Below are 27,901 nucleotides of genomic sequence, written 5' to 3'. Positions count from 1 at the left end.
CTTTGAGAAGACACAGTTTGCTGTGTTTCAAGTTTCCTTCTTTTAAAGGGACAGGCTGGTCACAATCACTACGGCTGGAAGCCCCTAAGCTTGGAAACAGCTTAAATATTAATAAAAATAGTTGAGTGCCTCTGTAAGCCAGGAAAATACGTACTCGTATTTCACGGATACCAAGAGGATATAAACTCATTAGGATATAGGATATGACACTGTCTTTTAAGAACTTTTTTATGTTTTCTAAAAGTGCTCTGTGACTAGTGAAATTCTAAATACAGAACAGTTGCTCAAGAAATACGTGTTGGTCAAATTGAATAGACACTAATTCTACTGATGTACTCTTCTCTAGGTATGTGTCTGTGATTTAGAAAACTGCTCAAACATTGAGGAAGTTACTCCTCCCTCAATTATTGCACCTCAAAAAGTTGTGGCTGATTCATACAATGGGTGAGTGTTAGCCTTGCAAATGTGAATTCTCTTCCTTTGGCAAGAATCTTGGGGAAACTTGCTTGCTAATAACATCCTAGTACCAGATGAGCCCATCTATGTATCTGATTTCACATTTAATTAAATCCAGGCAAAGTTTTTTTCATTCTTATAGAGCCAAGAGGAAATTTCATTCAAACTTGATCCACTACTTCTCTAGGTAAGTAGTTTTTCCTTTCTCCTTCACAGTAAAATATGGGCTTATGGGAAAGACTTCTTGTCTGGGACTCCGGGGCCTGGTTTCTCGTCTTGGGTATATCACTATTTTATGCATGACTCAGGGTCTTATTCCCCCTCGATGCTCCCCATGAGAAGCCCTTCCTGCCTCTCTTTCGTCTTTTCACTGCACCATTTTCTCTTGCTGAGCAATTCAGCACCTGTTCATTTTTCTGGTCTGGTTCTCACATCTATCAGGAGACTGGTTTAGAAAGAACACTGCTACCATCCACTTTAGGAAACTGAAATTGATAGCTAATAACAAGTTAAAATTTGCCATTACAAATCACTATGCTTCCCCCTGCCACAAATGAAATGGACACATTTTAGCTCAGTTGTGATGCTAAATTGTAGGAGGACTTCAAGAAAGTAACTTCGGGTCTATGACCTTTGCTTTATCCTCCCATTCGGGGAAGACAATAATACTCAGTTGGGGTATTTTGAGGATGAAATGAGTTATTCACTGTGAATGTATTACATGATCTCCACATGCTCACATGTGAAGGATGAAAACATAGGAAGTTATTTTGGGGTTATTATTTCTTAAATATAATCAGATAATTACAGGTTAGTAACCAATAAGCAAGGCCAACATTTGTAAGACTAAACATTTTTCTTTCTTGTAGGGATAAAGTTGTTTTCATTTTGAATGAAAAAAAAATATAGCCCATAGCACTTTTTATCTTTCACGAATTGACTTTCTTACTCATTATTGATTTAAAATCAAGATTTTCTATTCATATTCTTTCATAATTTACCAGATATTTATTTTAATGTTTTAAGCTTGAGTGAATTACTGAATTACAGGATTTTTTTCTTTTAAAACCCTGTGATGTAGGACAAGTCCTTTGGACTCTTTGGATCTTATTTTCCTCATTTGTAAAAGTCTAAGATCCTATGAAATGAACTTTGTTGCTGGCAGTTACACGAAATGACTCATTCTGAGGATAATGAACTTCACTCACTAAATCAGTCGCTCAAAATACATCTCAAAGAGGTCTTTGGTGGCTCTTTCTTCCATTAGGATAAAACTGATTTGTGCTTAGATTTTGAAATATGACTAGAAATTATAATAATAATTATTCAATAATAGTTACCAGGCACTTAATATGTGCTTCTAAGTGCATTACTTCCAATAATTCATTTAATTCTTGTTCAGCCGTATGGGATAGTACTTTTATTATCCCAATTTTATAGATAGGAAAGCAAAGCACAAGTTGATTTATCGACCGCCCACGACCATCAGCTGTTTTGCGCTGGAATCAGTATTTGACTTCTTGCTCCAGGGCCTGTCTTCTAATCATCTCCCTATACAATGATAGAGTTTCTGTAAAAATCAAAACTTTTAGCAACCCTTTTTATGTAGTATTCCTGAAGAATTTCAGGCAGATGAAATAGTTTATTCTTCTGATTAAAAACGGTTACCATTATGCTGTTATCTTGCACCACTGAATTATTCACTCACTGAGTTTGTACTTATTATAAAACTCTTCCCTCTCCCCCATCCCTGCTGCTTCTCTCTCTCACCTCCGTCCTCCTCCCCCCACACCCAGCTCTCCTCACCTTTCTTCTCTTTTTCTTAAATGACTAGAGCATATCTTTAATAAGTACCTTTACTACTTTGCACCTTGGGAAACCCTGTACTTATCCACTCTGGAGATACCTGGTTCTAATTGCCCAACAGGATAAAACAATGTGCTGAGGCATTGTTGCTCCTTCACCCTTGCGCTGAATCACACCAGGCTTCTTTTGCTCCTGTGTCAGGTATCTCTTTTATCTTCTGAGAGACGGCATTTATAGAGTCGATCTCCCTGTGGCTTCTGGTCGGGGCTCGGAAGTTGTGCGTATTGTGCAGAGTGGCACATTAAAGGACTTTGCAATCAAGCCACAGTCCAAGCGAATCATTTACTTCAATGACACCGCCCAAGTCTTCATGTCAACCTTTCTGGATGGCTCCACGTCCCACCTTGTCCTACCTCATGTCCCCTTTACTGATGTGAAGAGCTTTGCTTGTGAAAACAACGACTTCCTGGTCACAGATGGCAAGGCTGTTTTCCAACAGGATTCTCTGTCTTTTAACGAGTTCATCGTGGGATGTGACCTGAGTCACATAGAAGAATTTGGGTTTGGCAACTTGGTCATCTTTGGCTTGTACACCCAGCCACACCCGCTGCCGGGCTGCCCACAGCAGCTCTCAGTGCTGTTCGGCTCACACCAGGCCCTGGTTCAGTGGAAGCCCCCTGTGCTCGCCATTGGAGCCAGTGAGTGCCCTGTCCCCAGCCTGGAGACTGGCCTTGCTGCAAGGAGAGGAAAGCTTGAATGGCTTGACCTGGCGACTCAACTTTGAGAGCCCATATGTGATTATTTAGTCATCAACTCAAAGCACTACTTAGTGCTCTCTCTCTCTCTTTCACACACACACACACACACGTGTTTATACGTTTGTTCTACATTTATCAGTTTTGCATTAAGAGAATCTCTATATTTCATCATATATGTCCCAACAGAATGGGTGGAGCATTTATTGAGTGTCTCCTTGGAGTCAGGCACTAACATTCCAGTCTGAGGGAATGCATTAGCCAGGGGGACGGAGATTTGGGTTGAGATTATGTATCCAGGGAGATCTTGCATGAATTTGAGCCTAAAACTCTCTGGACTTGAATTTTCATCTCTGGAGAGGCAGCATGTGTGGTGGGTATGCAGGTGGGCTCTGGAGCCAGCCTGCATGGATTCAAAGGCTGGTCTTGCCCTTTTTTAGCAGAATGACCTGGGCAAGTTACTTAACCACTTCATGCATGTTTTCGCTACTGGAATAAAAACATCAATTATATACTTCTATGGGATTGTCATACAGACCAAATTAAGATGCACAGGTAGAACACTTAGAACAGTGTCTAGCACAGCTGCTGGCAACTTTTTTCTATAAAGGAAGGACTAGATAAGTAAATATTTTCAGCTTTGTGGGTCATATGGCTTCTGGCATAGCTACTCAACTCTGTCCTTGTGGTGTGTAAACAGCCATAGATAAAATGTAAACATGTAGCTGTGGCTGTGTTCCAGTACACTTTTATTTACAAAAACAGGCAGTGGGCCAGATTTGGCCTGTGGGCTGCCGTTTGTCAACCCCTGGTCCCCTAGAGTATCTAGCAAACATTGGCTATTTTTTTACTTTAAGACTAAGTTAATTATGCCTGTTTGCTGTATAGGTCAAAGATGGCTGAAAATGAATTAGCAAAAAAAAATTCTTTTGTATTGTTTGGGCTTCTAGAAGGGAGATGCTCTACCAACCCTGGAAATTATATTAGAGATTCATCATTAAGCATTTGTTTATTAGGAGCTTGTATAGAAAAGCCCTCCGACAGTTCTATGCAGCCAAGCATACAGCACTGACGGGGGAACAGTGGCCTCTGATTTGCTGGGCATGATGTCTCCTTTGATGGAACAAAATGAGTGGGTGGGATGACCACTGTCCTAGTCACGTCACCAAGTTAACCCTGGTGATTACGGGGTAACAGGCCCAATTATCCTTTCACTCAAGGTGAAGCTGTAGATAAATTTACTGACAGTCCTTTGTTTGCCCTTGCTGATGTCATCCTCATCAGTAACATTGTTTAACTCTTCCAATTAGGCCCTTCCGCCTGGCAGAACTGGACTTACGAGGTGAAAGTATCAACCCAAGACTTTCCTGAAACCACTCACGTGTTCTCTAATATAAGTGGGACCATCCTTAATGTACACGACCTTCAGAGTGCTACGAAATACAAGGTTTTTGTGAGAGCAAGTTCTCCCAAGGGGCCAGGCCCTTGGTCAGAGCCCTCAGTGGGAACTACCCTGGTACCAGGTGAGAAAATAGTCTTGATTTAGGGAGTGATTCTGACAAAAAGCCTTTCTCCCTATGTCCTTTAAAATTTCTCACCTTCAATGTGGTAAAAAAAATTAGAATGAGAGTGCGTTGACCCCTTGAGGATGTGTTTATTATCTGAGATTAGGAAAGCAAATAAAGCATTGTGTGACATTTATGTTTCTAACCTGCTCTTTTAAACTGTCCAAGATATTTTTTAACAAACAATATAATTCTCTTCTTCTTCATGGTTTTCTCCTTTCTCATGGTTTATTAAGCAGTAGCACTCCTTGAACTCTGAAGGTCTTGGCGAGAGAAGCTGAGGGGCTGTGAATTATGTTGAATTCTATCCTCTTGGTTGAAAAAAAATGGAAAGATAACTGACCCATTTACACTACTGTTGTTATCGCAATCGATTCTGGGTGCTCTGAATAGGACTATGGCCACCAATAGTTAAAGCAAAAAAAAAAAAAAAAAAAAAATTCTGCCATGACCATGACATTGCTATAGAGGCAACATCACTACACATTTCTCTTCACATTCAATTACAACTATTTACACAAAAATCAGAAAGTATGTTTAATATGATAGATAATTCTTTTAAGCAGATACAATTACTCATATTATTCCAGAGTATTTTTCAAAATGCTCATTGACTTTATGAAGGAAATCTAACGTATAAATGTGTACCTAAAAAAAGTGTGTTTTCTGTGATATTTCTTTCAATTTTTTCTTTTTTTAAACCAAACAGCTGCAGAGCCACCATTTATCATGGCTGTGAAAGAAGATGGGCTTTGGAGTAAACCATTAAATAGCTTTGGCCCGGGAGAATTCCTATCCTCTGATATGGGAAATGTATCAGGTAAACACCGAGTCCCCTGTACACTTGGATGGCAGGTTTCTACTTGTAAGACTTCTTGAGATATTCAACCAATCAAAAGGATTGCGTATTTTAGTATTAGGTCAATAATGAAAGGAAAAAATATTGACTGAACTATACTGCCAGTGACACTATTAAGAAAATGTCTGTTCTCAAGGAGGAGGGCCATTTATTACTCCACAAAATGTAGTTATTTAATGATTTATGTCCATTCCAGGAAGGCTTTGATATACTTCTCATGTATTTTAATTTCTCAATGTTGTCTCACAGTAACAGCCTAACTTGTTCCATGAAGACAGCTATAGTTAAGTCATTTATTATGAGTTTGCTGTAAGACTGGAACACAGAACAGCTATGTGAAGTTCTAAATCAAGTATAAGAAAGAATTTCATGACAAAGAAGATTAAGTAATGGTATCTTACTTCAATGGCATCTTCTATAATTTATTATTATTTATTTATTATTTAATGGCATCTTCTATAATTATCTAATTATTAGATCTCTTTGTTTGGCTATTAAAAGTACCACAGCATTTCTGACCAAAATGAGTTGGACTTAGGAGGCGGTGTGGTACTAACAGAAAGAACGATGCTTTGAAGTTGTCTTGAATCTGGTCTCCTCCTCTTTTCACCTGTGAGACCTCGGGCAGAATAGATAATTTCACGGGGTCTTCCATTCTCCATGTCAAAAATGCGGATGGGGAGTTCCCTGGTGGCCTAACAGTTAGGGGTCTGGGTTTTCAATGCCATGGCCCGGCTTTAATCCCTGGTTGAGGAACTGAGATCTCGCAAGCCTCACAGCACAGCCAAAAAAAGAAAAAGAAAAAAAAAATGGGGATGATTTCTACTTCATAGCTTTGTTTTTAAGAGTCGAGTGAAATAGGTAAAAGTGCCCAAGACAATGTTTGGCAAAGAGGAGACACTCAATGACTATTAGTTCCTCTCTCTAGTTCCAGGGGTTAAGATTTTGGGATAAAATTCTTGACAGATCCTTGAAGTTCTAGTGAGTATCTATGTTAGTATATGCTTTAATGTTATGTTGAGGTGCATGTGTGATTTGTTGACTCGCCATGTTTACACTGGCATGTATGAAAAAATAACTGCTACCAATTCACTTTGTTTTGAGACATGGATTGGTATAACAACAGCCTCTACTACAGCGACATGAAAGGTGATGTCTATGTGTGGCTGCTGAGTGGGACGGACATCTCAGAGAATTATCACATACCCAACATTGCAGGAGCAGGGGCGTTAGCTTTCGAGTGGCTGGGTCACTTTCTCTACTGGGCTGGAAAGACGTACATGGTAAGTAGAAGCCTGGCATTCTGGATGCTCTCGAACAATGCCCACCCATTTCAGTGACTGGAATGTAATTTTCACAATTTTTTTCATACTTGTGTACCACCTCTGCTACTATTTACTTAGTATTTGTCTCTAAGCCTACTCACTTTTTAATTAAAACGTATTTAGGTATAAAGGAAATTTTATATCACTATGTGGTGTATTTGTCACATATTTTCAATAATATGTTAAAATAAATATATTAAAATGTTCACCAGTGGGTCAGTGTCCTAGGGAAGATGGCACACTCCAAAGGCATGATTAAAAGAAACTAAGTGATGAGACTATTTTCAAAGGTATCTACAGGGCTAAGGAAAATGAACAAAGGATGGTGAAGCATGCCCTGGGCTAGCAAGTGTGGGAGGCTATTACTGCCACCAGGCATAAAGGGCAAGGGAAAGAAGGGCAAGAATGGTGAGGGCTGTAGCTTTAGGAGAGTTGCTGACATGAAAGCCAGCCACTGTCAAAATGTATGGTCTAGCAAGGAGTGATACGGGGGTACCTATGTACCCCTATCCCTCTTTTCTTCTGGCATCTGATCTTCTGCCAGTGCTTCCATTGGCTGAAACTCTCTGGAAGCCAGAGAACAACAGAGCTAGGTTGACGTAGTCCATTGATATCAGGCTCAGGGGGCACAGAGGAGGGTGGAGAGTGGATTTGGGGGCAAGATGAAGACATCCCGTGCATTGCGCACACTGAAATATAAGACGGTTGCTGATGAGAACACTGGTCTAACAGATCAAGAAATATGGTACGGAAATCGTTTTCTAATCAGGAAGGCACGCATCCATTCATTTATTTACTCATTATCTGTTACCAATATGTTTAGAGTCTTGAGAATAGGCATAGTAGAGAATATGAAGAAAATAGATGACATGCCTCTGCTCTGTTGAAAAAATATATCAGCTTTGTTGAGATATAATTCATGTACCATAAAATTCACCCTTTGATTGTATAAAATGCAGTGGTTTTTAGTATGTTCAGTGTTGTGCAACCATCACTACTTGCCCCTGCTCTTTTCATGACATAAAAATACATTCATGAGGCTTCCCTGGTGGTGCAGTGGTTAAGAATCCCCCTGCCAATGCAGGGGACACGGGTTCAAGACCTGGTCTGGGAGGATCCCACATGCCGCGGAGCAACTGAGCCCGTGTGCCACAACTACTGAAGCCCGTGCACCCTAGATCCCGTGCTCCGCAACAAAAGAAGCCACCTTGATGAGAGGCCCGCGCACTGCAACGAAGAGTGGCCCCCACTAGCCGCAGCTAGAGAAAGCCCACGGGCAGCAACGAAGACCCAACGCAGCCAAAAAAACAAACAAACAAAAAACATTCATGAATTAATAGAAGAAGCATACAAAACAATGTATTTAGAAGCAAAGCAATATGGTATAGTCTGAATTCATAAGTGCCAATGACCTGTAGGCAGAATGGAGTTGACTGGGGTTAATCAGAGAATGCTCCCCAAAATGGGTTAGTTTGAAAATAGTTTTGAAGGAGGAAGTGGAAGAGTGGGATAAAAATTGGTTTCAAGTATTTGCTCTGTCTCTTATAAAACAGTTCCACTCCTTGAAAAATTACTTAACTTCTTTGAACCCAGTTTACTTGTGAAAAAGTAGGAAATAGAAATCATTTACAGGCTTAATGTGAGGGTTAAAAGAGCTAATATTTTAAAGATTGAAATAAAGAAGTACAGTGCCTGGCACACAATAGGTACTCAATAATGATAGTAATTAATATTATGGAGATATACTGACAGGCGCAAGGAGAGAGACATCACCATTTATCAGGAGTATACTTCTTCTTTGGGAGCCTAATCAAATACATTTTTATGTGTTGATTGGATGTATGATTAGGAAGGGCAAGTATTTTAACTCCAAATAAATGTATCTCCTTTCTCTTTAGAGGTATGAAAAGGAGTAAGCTTCCTTATAACCTCTAACTTTCTTATAACTTCTAACTGTTACGTTTCCAAGGCTAGGCACACTACCCAGCACAGAGTGCCAATAACTACTTGTGGTTGAACAAATGAATGTATGAATGCAGTAATTTACTAACAATTGCAATAAACTATTCAGAAATCATGATGCCATTTGAAAATCACTAACTGACATGATTATGTTTTGTAGATACAAAGGCAGTCTCTGTCGACAGGACACACAGACATTGTGACTCACGTGAAGTCGTTGGTGAATGACATGGTGGTGGACTCAGTTGCCGGATATCTCTATTGGACCACACTGTATTCAGTTGAAAGTACCAGGCTAAATGGGGAAAGTTCCCTTATACTGCAGGCACAGCCTTGGTTTTCTGGGAAAAAGGTGAAAATGAAAAATAAGATCTGATCATTTAATAGTACTAAATAATGCTGTTTTATAGTTATGATAATACTGTTTCTGCTTATTGTGAGTTGTTCAGGTGGAATCTGAAAAGAAATACTGTTATGGTAAGATCTTGGTATAACCAGACTTTCTCTAAGTCTTATTGATTGTCATAAGTGATTAAATAAATTAGAATATAATGTGGAGATTTTTATAGTTTGCTTTATCTTGAATGGACTCACACTTTACGAGCATTTTAATTTCCGTCTGTTTTCATAGTCTTTAGGAATTCTTTGGATATTTTAGAGCTTCTTCTTGGGTGATGATTAGGTGTTTTATTATTTTCAATCAATTTCTGGTACTGACTGCTCTAAAAACTGTGTAAATCCTAGGACAGTTCACTTCTCTGTGTCTGTTTCATTATCTGAAAAATGGGAATATTAACAATTGTCCTACCTCTTAGGGTTGTTGTGAAGATTAAATGAGATAATTCATGGGAAGTAGTGAGAATAGTTCCAGGCACATGGTAACCACTCAACAGAGGTTAAGCTTGTATTCTGTAACTCAATCGAAAAAATACCCTGATATAGAAATGGTTCTAAAACAAATGATATTTTTACTTCCTCAACTTCTAGAAGCAATACCTATTTTTCTTGATCCTGTTTAGCTACCCTCTAGCAACCCATCTAAATTTCTGAATTTTGTTTTCTCTGATCATCATAATAATATATGTCTACTGTAGAAAATTTAGGAATTACAGAAAAGCATGAAGAAGAAATATATCATTTATACTATTTCTATCTAGGATATTTCTTAAAATTTTCTTATTTTTTTTAAAGCCTTTTTTGTTGTCAGTAGAGATAATACAGATGTATCAGATCATTTATAAACAAACAAACAAATTGTTGAGTCACTGATCCTCAATTCCATAGGATGTATCAGTTATAATTCCTAAGATTGGCATCTACAGATTATAACACAGATATTTAAAAGAAATAGAAATTTACACACCATATCCAGAGATTAATTATTCCTGTCAAATAATGAAATAATCCCTTAATTCTATTTTAGAGGCACTTGAGTACATGTTTTATGTCTCCATAAAAAATGTTAGGGGAAAACCTTTTTCTGTGTAAAAGCATATTAAAGGTAACAGTATATCAGGAGTAACTTCCTATTCATCCCCGAGACTTGGTCAGTAATCTCCTGCTGTCCTGATCTTGTCGTTTGAGCTTTTTCTACTCAGGATAGCTCGGGAGTGGCCCTGGGGACTTTTCTGTAAATGAGTGAATCATTAGATTTCTCAGCATGTTTGGGGAAATACACTTTTCTTTAAAATCCACTCCAGATACTCTCACAGGCTGGCTAATGTTGTGCCTACTTGTGCAAATCTGTGTTCTGGTTCCGTGGCTTGTTTTATTCATCTGCCTCCATTAATGCTAGTAGGTGTTTTGAAGGTAATATGTTTTGCACTGAGCAAAGCCCTCCATCTCACTGTCATTCCTTTCTGTGTTACTCACAGATTTATCACGGAGTATAAGATACTTTGCAATCAACGGTGTAATAAAATAGTTAGCCCATCATTTATAGAAAGACTCATTTGTGCGATGAAAAGGGAGAATGAAATGAGAAATTCTTTTAAAGTGAAAAGATACTTTTTGCCACATCTGATGTGTCAGGCTCATAGTATATAGTACATTTTACCAGAGGATTAAACTTTAAGGTTTTTGTTTAGATCAAAGGGATTATTTCCTACGTATGGGAGTTACTAGACATAACAATGGTTACCAAAGATTTATGGAACAGCCTCTGACACTGCTTAAATATGGACCCAAATGGCTGGTGTAAAGGAATGGGGTAGGATCCAACACCTGAATTTCACTTATAGCTTGAACAGTTTGTTGTATTCCAGCAAAGGGAGTTGTAGAAACTCTTTTTTAAGAGATAAAGTAGAGTTAATCTGTAATTTGGAAAACTCTAGTGCATCTCATTATAGATAACCAAACAATATTAACTTGGTTTCACTTTAACTGGAAAAATTATCAATAAATCTCTTTTAGCCTGAAGAAAGGACATAATTCAACTCCAGAAAGGCTAGGAATTGCTAGAATAGTTTTCTACCTTTTGGGAAAGGAGTAGGTTGAGTTTTCTTGAAGATTGAAGGCTGTGATTTACATGACTACTGAAGGTTCTTGTAGCCATGGGTCTTGAGATTATTTCTTTGTAGCAAGCCTTGGGTAACTTGCCAGCAAGTATTTTTAGTTGTTGGATACTTTATTGTATTCTTTTTACATTTTTCACTGGCTCATCTTTTTGTTTATATGCTGTTGTATCTTGCTAAAGATACAGTCATCAACTTTAATCCTATCTGATACCTCTCAGCCTCTAGGTCTGCTATAGAAAGACTCTGCTATTCTGAGGTCAGACTCCTAGCAATCTCAACTCATCTGAAAAATACCTATAAAGCCAAAGAAAGCAAAAAAGATCCTTTGGATTGTAACTTCTATCTCATGCACCTTATTTCATAGGAGAAACAGTCTTCCCTCAAGCCTCATGTAGTCAACTGGATGTAAAATTAAGACATAGATTGTAAAAAGAAGACAAAGAAAGAGTAATAAGAAGTAGTTGTAAGATGTCAGCTGGAAATAGGACTTTATATATACATGACTCTATCCAATTATATCACATAAAAACCCTGTTTGTGTTATATTTTAGAAAAATATCAGGATTTTTTGGTTGTAATTAACAGGAGATATAATTTTAAATGGTTTGAACCACTGGTTTTCAAACTTGGGGAGACATTGGAATTACCTGGGGAATATGAAGACATACTGGAGACTGGATACCATCTCCAGAGATCAAAATTTAACAGGATGCAGACTGGGAATTGAGATGTTTAAAGAATTCCACAGGTAATTCTAATGTGTAGCAATTGAGAACAACTGATTTAAACAACGATCAAATTCACTGGCTTATGTGGCTGAAGAGTCCAAAGTTATGGCTAGCTTTAGACAAGGCTTTACACAGTGGCTCAAAGTCCCTCATTCAGTAGGACCTGGAGTGTGGTTGAAAATTTGTATTTGTAACAAATTCCCAGATGATGCTGATGTTGCTGGTCCAAGAATCAAACTTTGAGAACCACTAGAGATAAGTATATAGAAGTGAATACTTCTTGCCATTTGGGGATTTTTAGGAAACCAGTGCTTATATCAAAATTACATAGTAATAGACATACTCATATAATATTTATATTCAGTGAAAGGCAATAATCACTGAGTTTATTATTCCAAAGAGGATGTTAAAGAGAAATCTGTAGCTTAAGTGTGACATAATCACAAAGGTATCCTTAAACATGTATTTGATTTGTTTTCTTTCCATATTTTCTATTTAGGTAATTGCTCTAACTTTAGACCTTAGTGATGGGCTCCTGTATTGGTTGGTTCAAGACAGTCAGTATATTCACCTGTACACAGCTGTTCTTCGGGGTCAGAGGTAAGTAAGATTGAAGGCAATTGGTTGAGAATAAGAGAACAACTTGCTCCTCAGTTATAAATGATAGTGCATGAGAATTCATTTATTCTTCCAATAAACATTTACTAATTTTCCACTGTGTTGCAGGCATTGTGATTGTAAGGAAAGGTAAGTTTTTAAATAACTAATTACTGTAGGATATGGTGAATACTGTGATAGGATGTAAAGAGAGTCCAGTAGAGGCACTGAGGAGAATGTCCCTCAAGAGTCCAGGAAATGGGTGGATGGGTTTTTCTGCTTCTTAATATAGTCTCCAACTATGATTATAGATTTGCCTATAACTCTTTAGTTGACGTATCTGCATGCTTTGTATTTAGTATTGTTATCTATATACTTGATTACATTGTATTTCCTTTTATTACTATAAAATATCCTCATTCATCTATGGTAATATTCTTCATCTTAAAGACCATTTTGTCTGATAGTATTAGGAAAGTCATAGCAGCTTTCTTATGCTTGGTGTTCGCATGGTACAGCTCTTTATATCTCTTTACTTTCAATTTTCGTCTTTACATTTAAAAGGTGTCTCTTGTAAATAGCATATAAAGTTTTGCTTTTTTATGCAGTCTGACAATTTCTGCCTTTTAAGTGGGGTGTTTGATTCATTTACATTTAATATAATTATTGATATGTTGGGATTTAAGTCTACCATCTTGGTGTTTGACTTCCATTTGTCTCATCAGCTGTTCATTCCTCTGTTCTACTTCTCTGCATTTTTGAGGGTAAATAAAATACTTTTTTAGTATTCCATTTTATCTCCTCTCATAACATTTTAATTATGTGTATTTATAATTTTCTTTAGGTTGCTTTAGAGAGTAAAATATGCATTTTTAACATTAAATATCTTCAACTTACCACAGTCATATTCAAAATATTCTTACTTCATAAATGATTTTAAAACTTTATGGTGATATGTTTCCAATTATTACCCTTCACTTTTTGGGTTCTTGCTGTCATATATTTTACTTTCATCTACACTCTAAAATCCATATTCACTACTATTTTTAGTTTAAACAGCCAATAGTTTTTAACTTCAAGGAAACAGTTACATATCTCAAATTAAAATACAGGACATAAAATCATTAAAGAACGGCAGTTAAAGGGAGAATTTAGAGGTCATATTATTACATAGATGAGGAAACTGAAACCACAGATGTGTATAAATTTGCCGATTGTCACATGGTAAATTAGAGAGACAGGAAAAGGTTAAAGTAAAACAAAAGGTCCTGCTCTAGGGCAGAGATTTCTAATATTGGGTTCTTGGACCCCCTAGGGAGTTCATGGAGGGCTTCAGGTGGTGTGTGAGTGCTTGGAAATTGAGCATCCATTCATTTCATCAAATTTGCAAAAGAGTCTAATCTTACAAAGACCAAGAATTTGTGCTCTATGAAGACAATGTCAAAATTACTTTTAGATTAAAAAATATATATTTTTTGGTTTATGGAAAAACTCTTAATCATAGAGACTATAAAAAAGGAGTATATGTTTATAAACCTATAATGCATACGAGCATAAACATAGCAAATCTGATTAATCATTTATTTCATATCAGCTATAACATACAGCTCTCCTTCGTTTCCCAACTGTGAACCATAGAAAACTGGTTGTTCCCTTCCCTAGAAATGTAAGATACTGGCGATGTGATTGTCAAAACAATCTGTCTGTGAGATATAGACAGTGTTCAAAGTGACAGTGTCCTGAAGGATTACGGCTCACTCTCTCTGTCTGTACATTCCAGAGGACAGGCTAGCTGGCGTTGAGAGCCCAGCTCCTCAAGTGTCCAGAAAAATCAGTACTACTGGATTTACCAGATAGAGGAAGGAAGTTTCTCCTTTAAAAATGCATTTCCTTATCTCAAGGTTAATAATTTTCCTTGTCTGCATGCCCAGTGGAGTGCAGCAGATCTTGACAAGGTTACACAAAGGACAGGCAATTTTGCCCTCCACGTAAGACTTGCCTTTTTATCACACTGGGGGAAAAAAAAGCTGTACATAGAGACGGGGATTCCAAAGCCATCTTACAAGCAGAAATTTTTTCCTATTATATAATCAAGCTTCCTTCTTCTGCATTTTAAGTTCCTCACCTCTAGTCTAGATCAGCACTGCCCAATACAACTAATGTGAGCCACATATATAATTGTAAATTTCCTGTTGCCTCATTTTAAAAAGTAAAAGCATATAGGTAAATTATTAATGAGTTATTTGTATTCCTTTTTCATATTAATTCTTGGATAGCTTGGGTGTATTTTACATGTACTGCACATCTCATTTTGCACACTAAGTTTTCATAGGAAATATTTGATCTGCAGTTAGATTTTATAAAATTTACAATTGAAGAAGTTGATTTACGTACCCAAGTTTTTCCAAAATATTTAAAGTTTTCCAGTAAATCATACATATGATTCATAATATATAAATCAAATATTAGCTTAAAATTTTAACCTAAATTAATTAAGATTAAATAACATAAAAACTCAGCTCCTCAATTGTAGTAGCCACATGTCAAGGGCTCAGTAGTCACCTGTGGCCTAGTGGTTACATTACTGGACAGTGTAGTTCTAGCATAGAGTAGAGATGAGATTAGCTGTCTGCTGTCGTTCAGCATATTCAGAACTTGACAACTGTAAGCTGCCTTTCAAATTGCTCTTCCCTTTCCTATGTACAGCCATTCCCTTTGGTTTATTAAAGAATGAATCTATTACCGACATATATGTATAATTTATAACAACATATCTGTCTTGGAGGTTGAAAAGGGCGCATCTGTCATAAAAGTTCAGGCATATTTAGTCATGTCAGGACTGAGTATATTGCTCCAAAGAAGCCTACACCCTGCTGTTCCCTCTGCCTAAAATGGTCCCCAAACCCAGTTCTCTTGGTTACTTTGTGTTCAGATTGCATGGCTCAGCTTAAACATTGTTCTCTAAGAGTGGCTTTCTCTGACCAGACCCCGTTAGGTCTCCTTGTTCAGGAGCCCACTCTACCTTTCCTTTTACAGTGCCAGTCAGTGGTGTAGTTATTTGCTCATTACCTGCCTATTCTGCTAGGCTGTATATTTTAGGAGGGCAGGGATTGTATTTGTCTTATTTACCACTGTATTCCTAGTGGCCAACACAGAACTAGGCACCCAAGATTTGCTGAACGAACGAATAAATGAGTAAGCCCTCAGTAGAGTAACCTCAGCTGACCTCTATACACAGCTCATGCTTCATGGAAGGGTTTACCTTTTAATGATTTTTTTGTTGTTGAGCTTTGATTTAAATCCAGCTCTACCTGTCTGAGGACTGAAGGGTTTGAGGTACTCATCTCCTGTAAGTGAGGAAGTTGTGCTGAAATTGCGATGAACACCAGATGGCAAGAGTTTTCCGACCAGCCCAGGAGATATTTACAGGAGAGGAGTCTTCAGCTGGAAATGAGGGGCAATCCAAGCCAGTGACAACTAAGGATCTCCAGTCTCACCCTGCAGGGAAATCTCTGCCCTGGGGACTGTTTTGGGAATGCTGAACAAACGACCTGTGAGCAAGGCTAACATGAACACATTCACAGCATCTAGGCTGCAGCAGCTCTGTGTGTGGTCCAGAAGGGCCAGCCTTCTCAGGCCAAGTGCATCCTGCTTGGTGAGCTTCTTTCCATATGGAATTAGGTTTTATATACCTCACCAAGGTTACTGGAAAGTTCTAATGAGAAGTGGAAACGACAAAGTATAAAATTAGACAAGTGGGTGAAAGGCCAAAAGGCAAACCAGGTGCTGGCTTCACATCTGAGTAGGTATGAATAAAGACTATTTTATGAGCAAAAGGACTATGGGAATAGTACTAGTGAATATACTTTTTCTTTATAAGTCTGACACCTCTCAGGTCCTTGGAGGTAGTTTCAGTTTTCTCAAGGAAGTATTATGAAACTCTCAAAACAAAACTTTTATTTATTTTGATTTTAAGTGCCATACTTTTCTAAAGAAGGGAATGTCAACACTTTAAAAAAATTTAGAGAAATCATTTAAAAAAAGTGAAATAACTGCTCCAAAAGGCTGAGAACATTGAGATAGTTATTGTGAGAACCAGACAACTGGTGTAATTTTAGAAACAACCAAGCAGATTTTTAAAATAAAATTCCTTGTCATTGAGAAAAAGACTTTAAAAGCAGTTTAAAACAATAGTCTGTTTCCTTGAATTCCCTGGTCTGAAACGGAGCATTTGGACTAAGCTGTGGAAGTTGATAAGTATCGTTGAAGCAACAGACAGTTGTGAATAGTATAAAGTGAAGGACTAAACAACCTAGAATAAAGAATGGTGAGTAAATAAGATGACTAACCAAGAATAGGAGGAAGGCATGATGCAATGAGGAGAAACAAATCAATGGGTTGTGCCTTTGATGTAGGATAAAAAATTTTTTTTGATAAAAATCACAAGGATTTATTAAAATCTGTGTTAACACTCTTGCTATTGCAATATCACATTCATAAGAAAAACACTAGGAAATTTGCTTTCAGTATACTTCATATAAAATGTAAAAATCAACTTAATATGGAATTAAGAAGAATGAAAATTATTGTTGCAAAGTATTTTCTCTTTGTTTTCAAACACACACACTCACAAACACACATTCTCTCCAGTACTTGAATGCACCAGCCCTTACCCCACTCCAGACAGAAATACTAATTGACGTCCTGTTTCAGCACTGCTGGGGACACCACCATCACAGAGTTCGCAGCCTGGAGTACTTCTGACATTTCCCAGAACACACTGATGTACTACAGTGGTCGGCTCTTCTGGATCAATGGCTTTAGGATTATTACAGCTCAGGAAATAGATCAGAGAACTAGTGTCTCTGTTTTGGAACCAGCCGAATTTAATCAGTTCACAATTATTCAGACATCCCTCAAGCCTCTGCCAGGTATGATATTTTATTCCTTCATAACCTCTCTTCTCCATACTTTCTGTTACATAAATGTTAAGGTTGGGGTTTTTTTTTCTTTAGAATTATGTGTTAAGAGGAAAAAAGGCTTTAGTAGTTTCTGTTAATTTGCTTGCAGTCATTTGACTCTTAACCCAAATTTACAGCCTGAAACAGCCAGAAAAAGATGATTTTCAGGATATGTTAAAGGAAAGAAAAATTTTGTTTTGGTTCTAATTATTAGTAATTTCTATTAATCTTCCATGTATCTGTGATAATTGATAATCCTAAATTCTTTCTTTCTCTATTGTTTCTTTCATCCCATAGGGAACTTTTCCTTTACCCCTAAGGTTATCCCAGATGCCATTCCAGAGTCTTCATTTATGATTGAAGGAAATGCTTCGAGTTTTCAAATCCTCTGGAATGCTTCCCCAGCAGTGGATTGGGGTGTAATTTTCTACAGTGTGGAATTTAGTGCTCATTCTAAGGTATGGCATTGGTTCTAGTAACTTCCATTTTTAAAACAGAGTGTACCATCTGTGTCAGCCCTGCCCACACTGATTTGCCACTTTCTTTACTTAGCCAAGCTCATCTCCCTCACTGTTCCTGTAGCATTTGATTATTAAGATTATTCCTGAGAACTCCTTTTTATAGCCAGTCTCTGATTGCTTTGTGGTTAGTGTTAACCATTGGTGTGTTAGATACACTGGTCCTCGTGGAACAACATGGAATTTACCAACATTAGTGTTTCCAAAATTGCAAGGTTTAACTTTACATGTGAACCAAAGGTTGAAGATTTTAGTTAATTAGGAATAAAAGATGTTATGATTCTCTCCCTAAGAAAATAATGTTTTGTGCTTATATTTTAGTTCCTGGCTAGTGAACAACATTCTTTACCTGTATTTACTGTGGAAGGGCTGGTGCCCTATGCCTTATTTAATCTTTCTGTCACTCCTTATACCTACTGGGGAAAGGGCCCCAAAACATCTCTATCACTCCGAGCACCTGAAACAGGTACAGGGGTTAAAATCTCTTTAAAAAAAAGACAGAATCTCACCTTCATGATCTAGAATGGATAGTTAATAATTTTTAAAAGTAACTTTCAGTTTTGCAGATGTGTTTAGATTCAATACTCTTTAATGACTTTTTGGAGATTAGAATAGCACCATTAAAATAAATCTGCATAATTTATTCCTAACGAGTACCTCAAAGATTTCTTAAAGACTGTTTCACTTGACTGTAATGATATACAGTATGTCTATAATGCAGAAACATGGTTCAGGTAATTTGTGAGATGCTTCATAAAGACAAAGGGGATTTAAGAACAGTAAAAATTTCCTGGAAGGCAGGTTTACCAGGAGGTGTTCTCACAGATGGTAACTCAGAATCTTCTGTAGGTGAATATCGATGTCTAAATTTTTTTTTTAATGTATTTAATTTATTTATTTTTGGCTGCGTTAGGTCTTCGTTGCTGCGCGCAGGCTTTCTCTAGCTGCTGCGAGCGGGGGCTACTCTTCATTGGGGTGAGGGGGCTTCTCACTGCGGAGGCTTCTCTTGTTGCAGAGCACGGGCTCTAGGCACGTGGGCTTCAGTAGTTGTGTCGCACGGGCTTAGTTACTCCGCAGCATGTGGGATCTTCCCGGACCAGGGCTCGAACCCACGTCCCCTGAATTGGCCACTGCGCCACCAGGGAAGTCCCTCTAAATTTTTAAAATTGTTTTTCTTTGGAATATATTTTTAAAAAGGAAATTAGCCACACCTTTACGTGTGTATATCACTTTAAAGTGTACAAAGCACATTTATATATATCACTCCTTTATTAAACATTTATTACATCCCTATCATGTGTCAGAAACATCACTGTATCATTTCAGTGACCCTTAACATCATTGTATCATCTCTGTGGTAGGTAGGACAGATGTTATTATCTTGGTTATGCTAAGAGAAAATGGAAGCCTAGGAGTTGCCCAATGTAAATTAGCTAGTGAGTGGCAGGGCTGGGGCTTAATCTGGACTTTTCACTCTAGTTTCTTCAAATCTCCATTCAGTCATTTTTGCAGACACTGGCAAGTGATCTTATCATGTTGATTTAATTTATATAAACTTCCTAGCACGGGACCTGGCAGGCAGTAAGAGCTCAATAAACAGACATACGTTCACTGTTGCAATTTTGTTTTAAACTGTTAAGATTTTATCAACAATATTTATCCATGAGTCTCATAACAGGAACATAGTGGAGCCTGGGCAGGTTGTGGAGCAGTTAGCATTTGGATCCAGGTATGCTCTCTTTGAGATTGTCTTGGGATGGCAGCTTTGGTTGGCTTCTTCTGTGGAAATGGACTTGACTATCAGGGGATGCACTGGGGGCTAGGGGCCATCAACGCTCTGAAATAAGGAAAAAGGATAAGATTTGGCCCTTGCCTTCGGGGAGTTTACAATATAGTTGGAAATTATTCAAATTGACAAATATTTATTAAGCACTTACTGTGTGCCAGTCCTTTACTAGATTTGGGGGGATTTAATAAGGAATAAGAAAAGGTGCTTTCTCTCTGACGGAGCTCATAAGACAGTAGAGGGCCATACATGCAGGCTTGGATGGCTGGGGAAGGCCTTTGGGGAGTGGAAACTTTAGCTGGGCTCTAAGGCATGAAGCAAGAAGAGGTTTATCCCGTGTAAATACAATGCAAGAAGGTCTGGGGATTGGATAACGATGTGAGTGTTGAACATTACGGAGCAATGTGATTGGAGCGGCAGAGTGGGAGGGGACCTATGGAGGAATCCTAAGAAAGAAGAGGGATGTCTTGGATGGAATGACTTGGAAATCAGGCAGAGGAATTTCTCTTGATTGACAGAGAGAGAGCGAGAGAGAGAAATTAATTAAAGGATTGGGAGAGGCTAAATTTCTTGATGTGGCTCCAGAATAGATGGCAACAAGTAAGCCATACTCTCAGAGAGGCTTCACGGTGAGAGGGCCTAGATCCTGGATATGCTGTATTTTACACTCGGAACTGGCTGAAGGCTGGATATAGTGTCTTCCTTCCTGGTGACTGCCATTTCCGCCTCCAGAGTGAGAGTAAATACTGTATTTTATAAGGTGAACTAGCCAGCTTCCATGTATACAGACCACAGATGAGAAAGCTGTGCCTCAGTGGTAGTAAGTAGGATTTGGGTTGGAGAAAAGGAAGAGTTGCAGAAATATCAGGATAGGTTCCTGAAGAAATCTATGGAATATTCTCTCCTGAAGATCTTTAAGAAGAAGACAGATATACCTTAACTGTCAGGAATGAGAAATATCTATTACTCAGTTGCTCTGCACCCTCATCATGAGTGGTAGAAGTTGACCTTGTATTGTTTTCTGCTCTGTGTCTCTAATTTTCAGTTCCATCAGCACCAGAGAATCCCAGAATATTTATATTACCAAGTGACAAATACCACAATAAGAATGAAGTTGTGGTGGAATTTAGGTGGAATAAGCCTAAGCACGAAAATGGTGTGTTAACAAGATTCGAAATTTTCTATCAAATATCCAACCAAAGCGACACAAACAAAACATTCAAAGACTGGATTGCTGTCAATGTCACTTCCTCAGTGATGTCTTTTCAACTTGAGGGTATGAGTCTTGGGTACAGTGTTGCCTTCCAGGTATGAGAGTGAAAACAGGGATACAGGGGTCTGAATAGTGTAGACAAAAGGTGGATTAAAGGACCAGGTTAAGAATTCTGCCGCTCTGTCAATAATTTCATGTACGCTGTGATCACAGAGGTCAAGTCAAAGGTACAGAAGGGAGAGGGGACAGCTAGGGTAAAGGACATCTTGACAATTTTCTTGCTTCCAGATTCAGAACAAACATTATTTTTTGGCCCCACCACTATAGGCCGTGTACCACACTAGGTGCTTTTATATTCATTATCTCATTTGATCCTCACACTGTGAAGCAAAAGCCATGTCCCTGGGTGTATCAGTGAGGTACCAAAGCTGCGTGGTTGGGAAGTGGTGTGCTACAGTCTAGCTTCTAGAGTCCTTTCCACTATATTACATCAACTGCTGGAAGTCATCTGGACGCCCCCAATTGCAGCTACTAAAGGAAATAAAAGCTGAGGGTCTGGGTAGTTGACATCTCACATTTATCACCTGGCTGCGGAAAGAGGAGAAAGTCGGAGAGAGTAGGAGTCAAAAGGAAAAACGACTGCCACCTATTTTGGCATTTTAAATATAATATGACATAGCTTTCCCCTTATGGTAGATAGCCTGATGATTTTCACATCGTCATTATATACCAGGTTGGTGACAAGGTTGTACATATTTAGAGTTATTTTCCATTTCATTTTGGGGAACAGAATGTTTTGGGGAGTGTTTTAGAGATTTGCAGTTTCCAGAGGATCTATTTTCCTTTTGTAAAATTCTAATTCTGTAATTATTTTGATAATATATTAGGTCTACATATACTAATCAAAACAGTTGTACATAAAAGTTAAAGATAACACACACTTCCTATTTGTTAAGAATTACGTGTGTTCCAGTTAAATAAATAGTCTGGTTAAGTGTATTTGCCTATATGTTTATATTGGTTCAAATCTCAGTCACCACAGAGCTTTGCAAAGTGATCTGCATGTATAGGCGTTGAGTTTGACTTAACACGGTCCGGTGCAAAAGTGAAGACTGATTGATATATATATGCACCATGATAAACACACACACATGCACGCACACCATACACAGATAGTAATAAACAGAATATAGTAAAAGAGATTTAATTCTAGAAGTATAATAAAAATAATCCAATGTTTCATTGATTGAGAGGGCACTTGAGCTTCTATCTTTCAAGGCCACCGTTATGGATGGCAATTTTCTTTTAGGCTATAGAACGCAGGCAAGTTTTGGAAGTGGAAATAATTATTATATAATAAGAGACATGTAATAAAAATTGTTTAAAAAAACTTTGCTGTTAGAACGCAGCTTGGCACAGTGGGAAGGAAAGCATACAGACCTCAGAAGACTTAGTTTTATGCCAGTTTCTACATGTGTCATTGCGGATAGGTTGCCTCCCCTAATTATGATCTCTGTCCAGTTTCTACTCTTAGTAGTTGTGAGGATCAAAAGAGATAATATACGTAAAAGTGGTTTGAAATGCACAACTCATTTTCAAATATAAGCGTTAATTACTATTTTCTTTTTATAAATCTTCTTTTAAAAAAGTACAGTAAATTTAGTTATTTGAAGCTTCTTGTTGATTTCATGATAAAGTGGAAGTTTACCATAATCTGTATGGTTTTGTTTCTGTTAAATGTTCCATGTAATTTAATTTTGGAAATAGCTAAAGACGTTTTATAGAAATTCAGATCTTTTGCAATAGAGGTTTGTGCCATTACTTTGTACTTTTCTGGACAAAACAATCCTACCAAAAATTGTTTGGGACAATATTTTTTCTCTTAGTAATTTTTTGTTATATACTTAGATGTGAATAACTGAACCTATTCATGATATATCTCATAATTGTGAAATGAAACATTCAATAATTTATCAGTCTCAGAACTTAACTGTTGTCACTGAGGACACTTTGACTGCACATTTTTGTATCCTTTTCTTTCTTTAGGTTCGAGTCTTCACATCCAAAGGACCTGGACCATTTTCTGACATAGTAAAGTCCAAAACATCAGGTATTTATTATCTAAAACCTGTGCAAATAACAACTAGTGATTTAAAAACATTTTTGACCCTTAGTATTCTCAGGGATACCCAAGTGCTATCTCTGAGCTGAAATTAAAGTCAAATAAAATAATCGATTTTCATCATCACCAAACACGCTTGAATAAACCTAGGCTTAGAGCACCCAGGCAGAATCCATTGAGACGGGTGTAGTAAATGAGTCCAAAGGAGACTCACGGATTTCAGAATGGCCTGATGTTGAATCAAGGGATTTTGCTGAAGTTCTTTTTCTCATACACATTATCTACTTGTTTTTTGTTTTTAGAGATCAGTGCATTTCCATGCCTCATAACTTTTTTTGACAACAAGATAGTTTTGTTAGATATGGATCAAAATCAAGTTGTATGGACACTTTTGGCAGAAGGCAACGTTGGTGCCATGGGCTACACAGCTGATGACGCAGTGGCGTACTATGCTCAGGGAGACTCACTCCTCCTCCTCAACATGCACAATCAGTCCAGCTCTGAGGTATTTCGCTATGTAATTCTTCTGAAAGGAAGTGGAGTATTTGCATATCACACAACGCTGTGATGAAAATGACGAGCCAGTGGTTGAGCCATTAAGATTAGAATGGTTGAAAAGGACAGATGTTGTATATTTAGTCACAAATGAATTCAGGTTATGTTTTGTGCAGATGTGATTCAGGCTTAATTTAGCAAACAGTTCTTGGGCTTAAGGCACTGTGTTACCTGAGATAGAGGGAAAACAGAACGTCACAGTCCTTGAACAAATCCAGTCTAGTATTAGTCTAACAAGGGTAAGACAGTATGGCATGGTGATTAAGAGGGTGAGCCTTGAAACCTGACAACCTAGAATTTAATTCTGACTTTACTACATGCTAGAACTGTGACCACCAGCAACTTATTTAACCACTATGGTTGCATAGTCCCTCATCTTAGGGTGAAGATTAATGAGCTAATCCATGTAAGGCATTTAGCACAACGGCTGGAATGTGGTAGGTATTCACTGACTGTTAGCTAGTGGAGAAGACAGGCAGAAGACTGTAAGTGCTATGCTGAGGGCAGGACGCAGTGGAATCACAGAGAAAGGATGCTTCATCCAGGCTGGAGTGGTGGTGGTGGTGGTAGAGTGGAAAGACATCTTGGGTACAAATAAGATGAACCAGGTGAATGTGGGGAAAAGCTGAGGGAGCAGCAAGGTCCGGGAAACCAGAGAGCCATAGCCTGTTCAGGGAGCTGTAACTAGGAGCTTGGAATGGAGGTGGGGGTCAGGGCAGAGTAAGAGGCAGGTGGTAAAGCTGAAGAGGTGGGCAAGAGCCTAAATATAAGGGACCTTCTTTACGGTGCCAAGGAGATGAGTGTCAGTTTTGAAGCCAACATCAAGCCATTCAGGAAATTTAGTGGGTCATTAACATGATCAAGTAGTGTTTTAGGAAGACCCCTCTGTTAGCAAAGAAGAGAAGGTTTGTTTTAGGAAGACCTCTCTCTTAGCAAAGAAGAGAAGGTTAAGTCTGAGGCAGTCGGGAACTATCACAGGAATCCAGACAGGAAATGTTAGGCAGGAAGTGAGAGACACCGAGGTAAGAGAGGAGAGAACAAACTCAGGAGATATTTAAAATGGGACTAATTGGCTATGGGTAGTAATGGGAGGAAGAAGTCAAGGGGCAACCACAGTTGTCGAGACTGCTCTTCAGGTGAGTGTTGGAAATCCATAAAAATATAAAATGCAGGAGAAAAGGAGGTTTGGGGGGTGGGGTGATGAATTTTGTTTTCTGAGATCATTCATTTGGAGATGTTCGGTAGGCAGTTTGATATTTGAAGCAGTAACTCAATGAGAGATCTTGCCCGAAGATGTGAATTTGTAGCTCCGGTCTATGGATTACAGTTGAAGCCATGGTAGTTGAAATTAACCAGGGAAAATATACAATGTGAGAAGAGGACCAGTGTTACAGTGGCACACAGTCCAGAGTTACCGAGATTTTGGATTACAGAAGAGAAGTGCAGTAAATAAGAAATCGAGTGACTACAAAAAAAGTCCTCAGAGTTGAAGAAAATGAGCATTATCTTCTTGGCTGTGTTTTCTACCTGTTGTTAAGATTTTCCGAGATGCACTGGTTTTTGATATCACAATTATTACAATTGACTGGATTTCAAGGCACCTCTACTTTGTGCTGAAAGAATCACAAAATGGAATGCAAATATTTGATGTAGATCTTGAAAACAAGGTGAAGTATCCCAGGAAGCTGAAAATTTGCAACAGAAATTCAACAATAATCTCTTTTTCTGTATATCCTTTCTTAAGGTATGTGAAGCGTGAGTGTCTGTTTCTATTGTGATGAAATAGACATAGACATATTTAATGTAGTATCTTTGGTTTAATATTAGAGTCAATGTTGGGACAGTAAGATACTTAATGTTCTTGATGTTAACTTATAGTAATTCTACATATAAATGATGAGCCTACAACCACCAATATATAAAATTAATCCATACTGACAATTCCACTAACCTAAAGTTAGGTTAATTACCAGAGGGAAACCAAAGGATATTTTTATACCAGTGAATTTAATAATATCCCCAGTTGGTAAGGACAAGAAGGGGACTGAGACAGCAGCAGGAAATGAGCAGGAGATAGAAAGGAAGCATGTTTTCCATAGTAAATGCTATTCTGGGCTCATCCATCTTTAATTAATGTCCTTATGAGATTAATTTTAAGGCCTCCATTCAGCAACTGAATAGCAGTTTCTCCGGCTGAAGAGTTATATTTTGTTTGTGCCATAAGCATGGTTATAGTCTATCTTGAAACTAGATTGGTAACTAGTATTAAGAAACAGAAACAAACTTGAGAGGAAGGGAATGGAGATGGTGTTGATGAAAAGTATGCAAATATGTTTCATATTTAGAGCCAGTAATGAGCCATTTAATACAATGCCTAAGGTCATTATAGTCCAAGGCTTTCGTTGCAAACACATTTATTGAGAAATCATTGGAAAATGCTACAAACTAGACTTCTTGTGATCTCTTCCATCAGAAGGTTATTGAACACTGGGACATGTTCTTTTTAAAGGTGGCATCTGTCCCCACAATCATTAGAAATGATTGATCTTCATTAGAAACTGATATTTGCAATGATATGTTTTACTCATTAAGTTGGAGTGTCCTTTTGTTCCTATAGTCGCCTGTATTGGACAGAAGTTTCTGATTTTGGATCTCAGATGTTCTACTACAGTATTATCAACCAGACCTTGCACCGAATTCTGCAACCCCCAGCCAGAAACCATCCAAATGGAAGAAGCCAATGTTCTTGCAATGTGACTGAATTCGAGTTAAGTGGAGCAATGACTATTGATACCTCTGACCTAAAGAAACCACGGATATACTTTGTCAAGGGGCAAGAGATCTGGGCAATGGATCTGGAAGGATGTCAGTGTTGGCAGGTTATCATCATGCCTGCTCTGCTTGGTAAGACACTCGTGTGTGTAGTAGATCTTCACTAATAATGGCAGCCCCTCCTGTCCCATTAAAAAGGAGTTACATTCAACCTATACTCAAAGGAATATGTGTGTGTGTGTATATGTATACATATATATATATATATATATATAGTATTTGCTCCAGACCGTGCCAAATGTTTTTGTAGAATTCAAGTTGTTTTCAGGTAAATTGTACATAGGCATTCACATAATTTTCTGGATCTGTGGGGGGCTTTTTTTGTTGTTATTTTATAATTAACAGTAGAACTACAACTTATTGAGCTCAACTATGTGTTCTAAGCAGGCTACTAAATGTATTATCTCATTTGATCTTCAAAACACCTCAGTGAAGTAGATACTAGTATCCACATGTTACAGATGAGGAAATTGAGGCTGAGAAAGGTAATTTGTCCAAAGGGCCATAGTTAATAGAGGAGCTGGTATCTGAAACTGAGCCTAACTACAGCATCCCTGATCTTCCCACCAGTACTCCACCCCCATGCTGATGATTTCATTGCCTCCACGTTCAGCATGACTTGGTCAATACTTGACAGGTCTATCTGTTGAAATTCACAATCTTGTGGAGGAAATATTTGAAAGTCTAAAGTCACTTGGAAGTCTTCTAATTAGGAGTAATTGCAAAAGAAAAAAAACACTCTAAATACCCCCATATATTCTTAAGGGTCTAGTCCTCACTATCCAATCACTAATCACGTGTGGTGATTTAAGTTTAAATTAATTAAAATTAAATAAAATTCAAAATTTAATTCCTCAGCCACACTAGTCACATTTTAAATGATCAAAACCCACAGCGGCTAATGGTCACTGTATTGGGCGGCACAGATGTAAAGTATTTCCATCATCAAAAGTGCTACTGGGGGGCCTTCCCTGGTGGCGCAGTGGTTAAGAATCCACCTGCCAGTGGAGGGGACACGGGTTCGATCCCTGGTCTGGGAAGATCTCACATGCCATGGAGCAATAAAGCTTGTGTGCCACAACTACTGAGCCCACGTGCCACAACTACTGAAGCCCACGTGCCTAGAGCCCGTGCTCCGCAACAAGAGAAGCCACCACAGTGAGAAGTCTGAGCACCGCAGCAAGGAGTGGCCCCGCACGCTCACTGCAGCTAGAGAAAGCCCATGTGCATCAACGAAGACCCAACGCAGCCAAAAACAAACAAATAAATAAATTTATTTTTAAAAAAGTGATATTGGGTATTGCTGGTTTATATAGTAAAGTTTTGAAATTGCAAATGTGTGTGT

At 38.1% G+C, this 27,901-nt stretch overlaps 1 protein-coding gene across 1 annotated transcript in view; it reads left to right on the top strand.

The window, feature by feature from the left end:
* The window catches only part of ROS1 (ROS proto-oncogene 1, receptor tyrosine kinase), a 113,041-nt gene that overhangs the window by 32,895 nt on the left and 52,245 nt on the right, over nt 1–27,901 (top strand). The window contains exons 12-26 of the mRNA XM_079939494.1: nt 347–444; nt 2,464–2,960; nt 4,328–4,540; nt 5,292–5,402; nt 6,546–6,724; nt 8,889–9,080; nt 12,472–12,572; nt 17,283–17,500; nt 17,828–17,988; nt 18,370–18,514; nt 20,880–21,142; nt 23,094–23,157; nt 23,472–23,674; nt 25,263–25,468; nt 26,342–26,628. Coding sequence (XP_079795620.1) covers nt 347–444; nt 2,464–2,960; nt 4,328–4,540; nt 5,292–5,402; nt 6,546–6,724; nt 8,889–9,080; nt 12,472–12,572; nt 17,283–17,500; nt 17,828–17,988; nt 18,370–18,514; nt 20,880–21,142; nt 23,094–23,157; nt 23,472–23,674; nt 25,263–25,468; nt 26,342–26,628 — 2,938 coding nt within the window. The remainder of the gene's footprint in view (nt 1–346; nt 445–2,463; nt 2,961–4,327; nt 4,541–5,291; nt 5,403–6,545; nt 6,725–8,888; nt 9,081–12,471; nt 12,573–17,282; nt 17,501–17,827; nt 17,989–18,369; nt 18,515–20,879; nt 21,143–23,093; nt 23,158–23,471; nt 23,675–25,262; nt 25,469–26,341; nt 26,629–27,901) is intronic.

Source organism: Stenella coeruleoalba (assembly GCF_951394435.1).
Source record: "Stenella coeruleoalba genome assembly, chromosome: 12".
Taxonomy (NCBI): Eukaryota; Metazoa; Chordata; class Mammalia; order Artiodactyla; family Delphinidae; genus Stenella; species Stenella coeruleoalba.
This window is presented reverse-complemented; position numbering and strand designations above follow the sequence as displayed.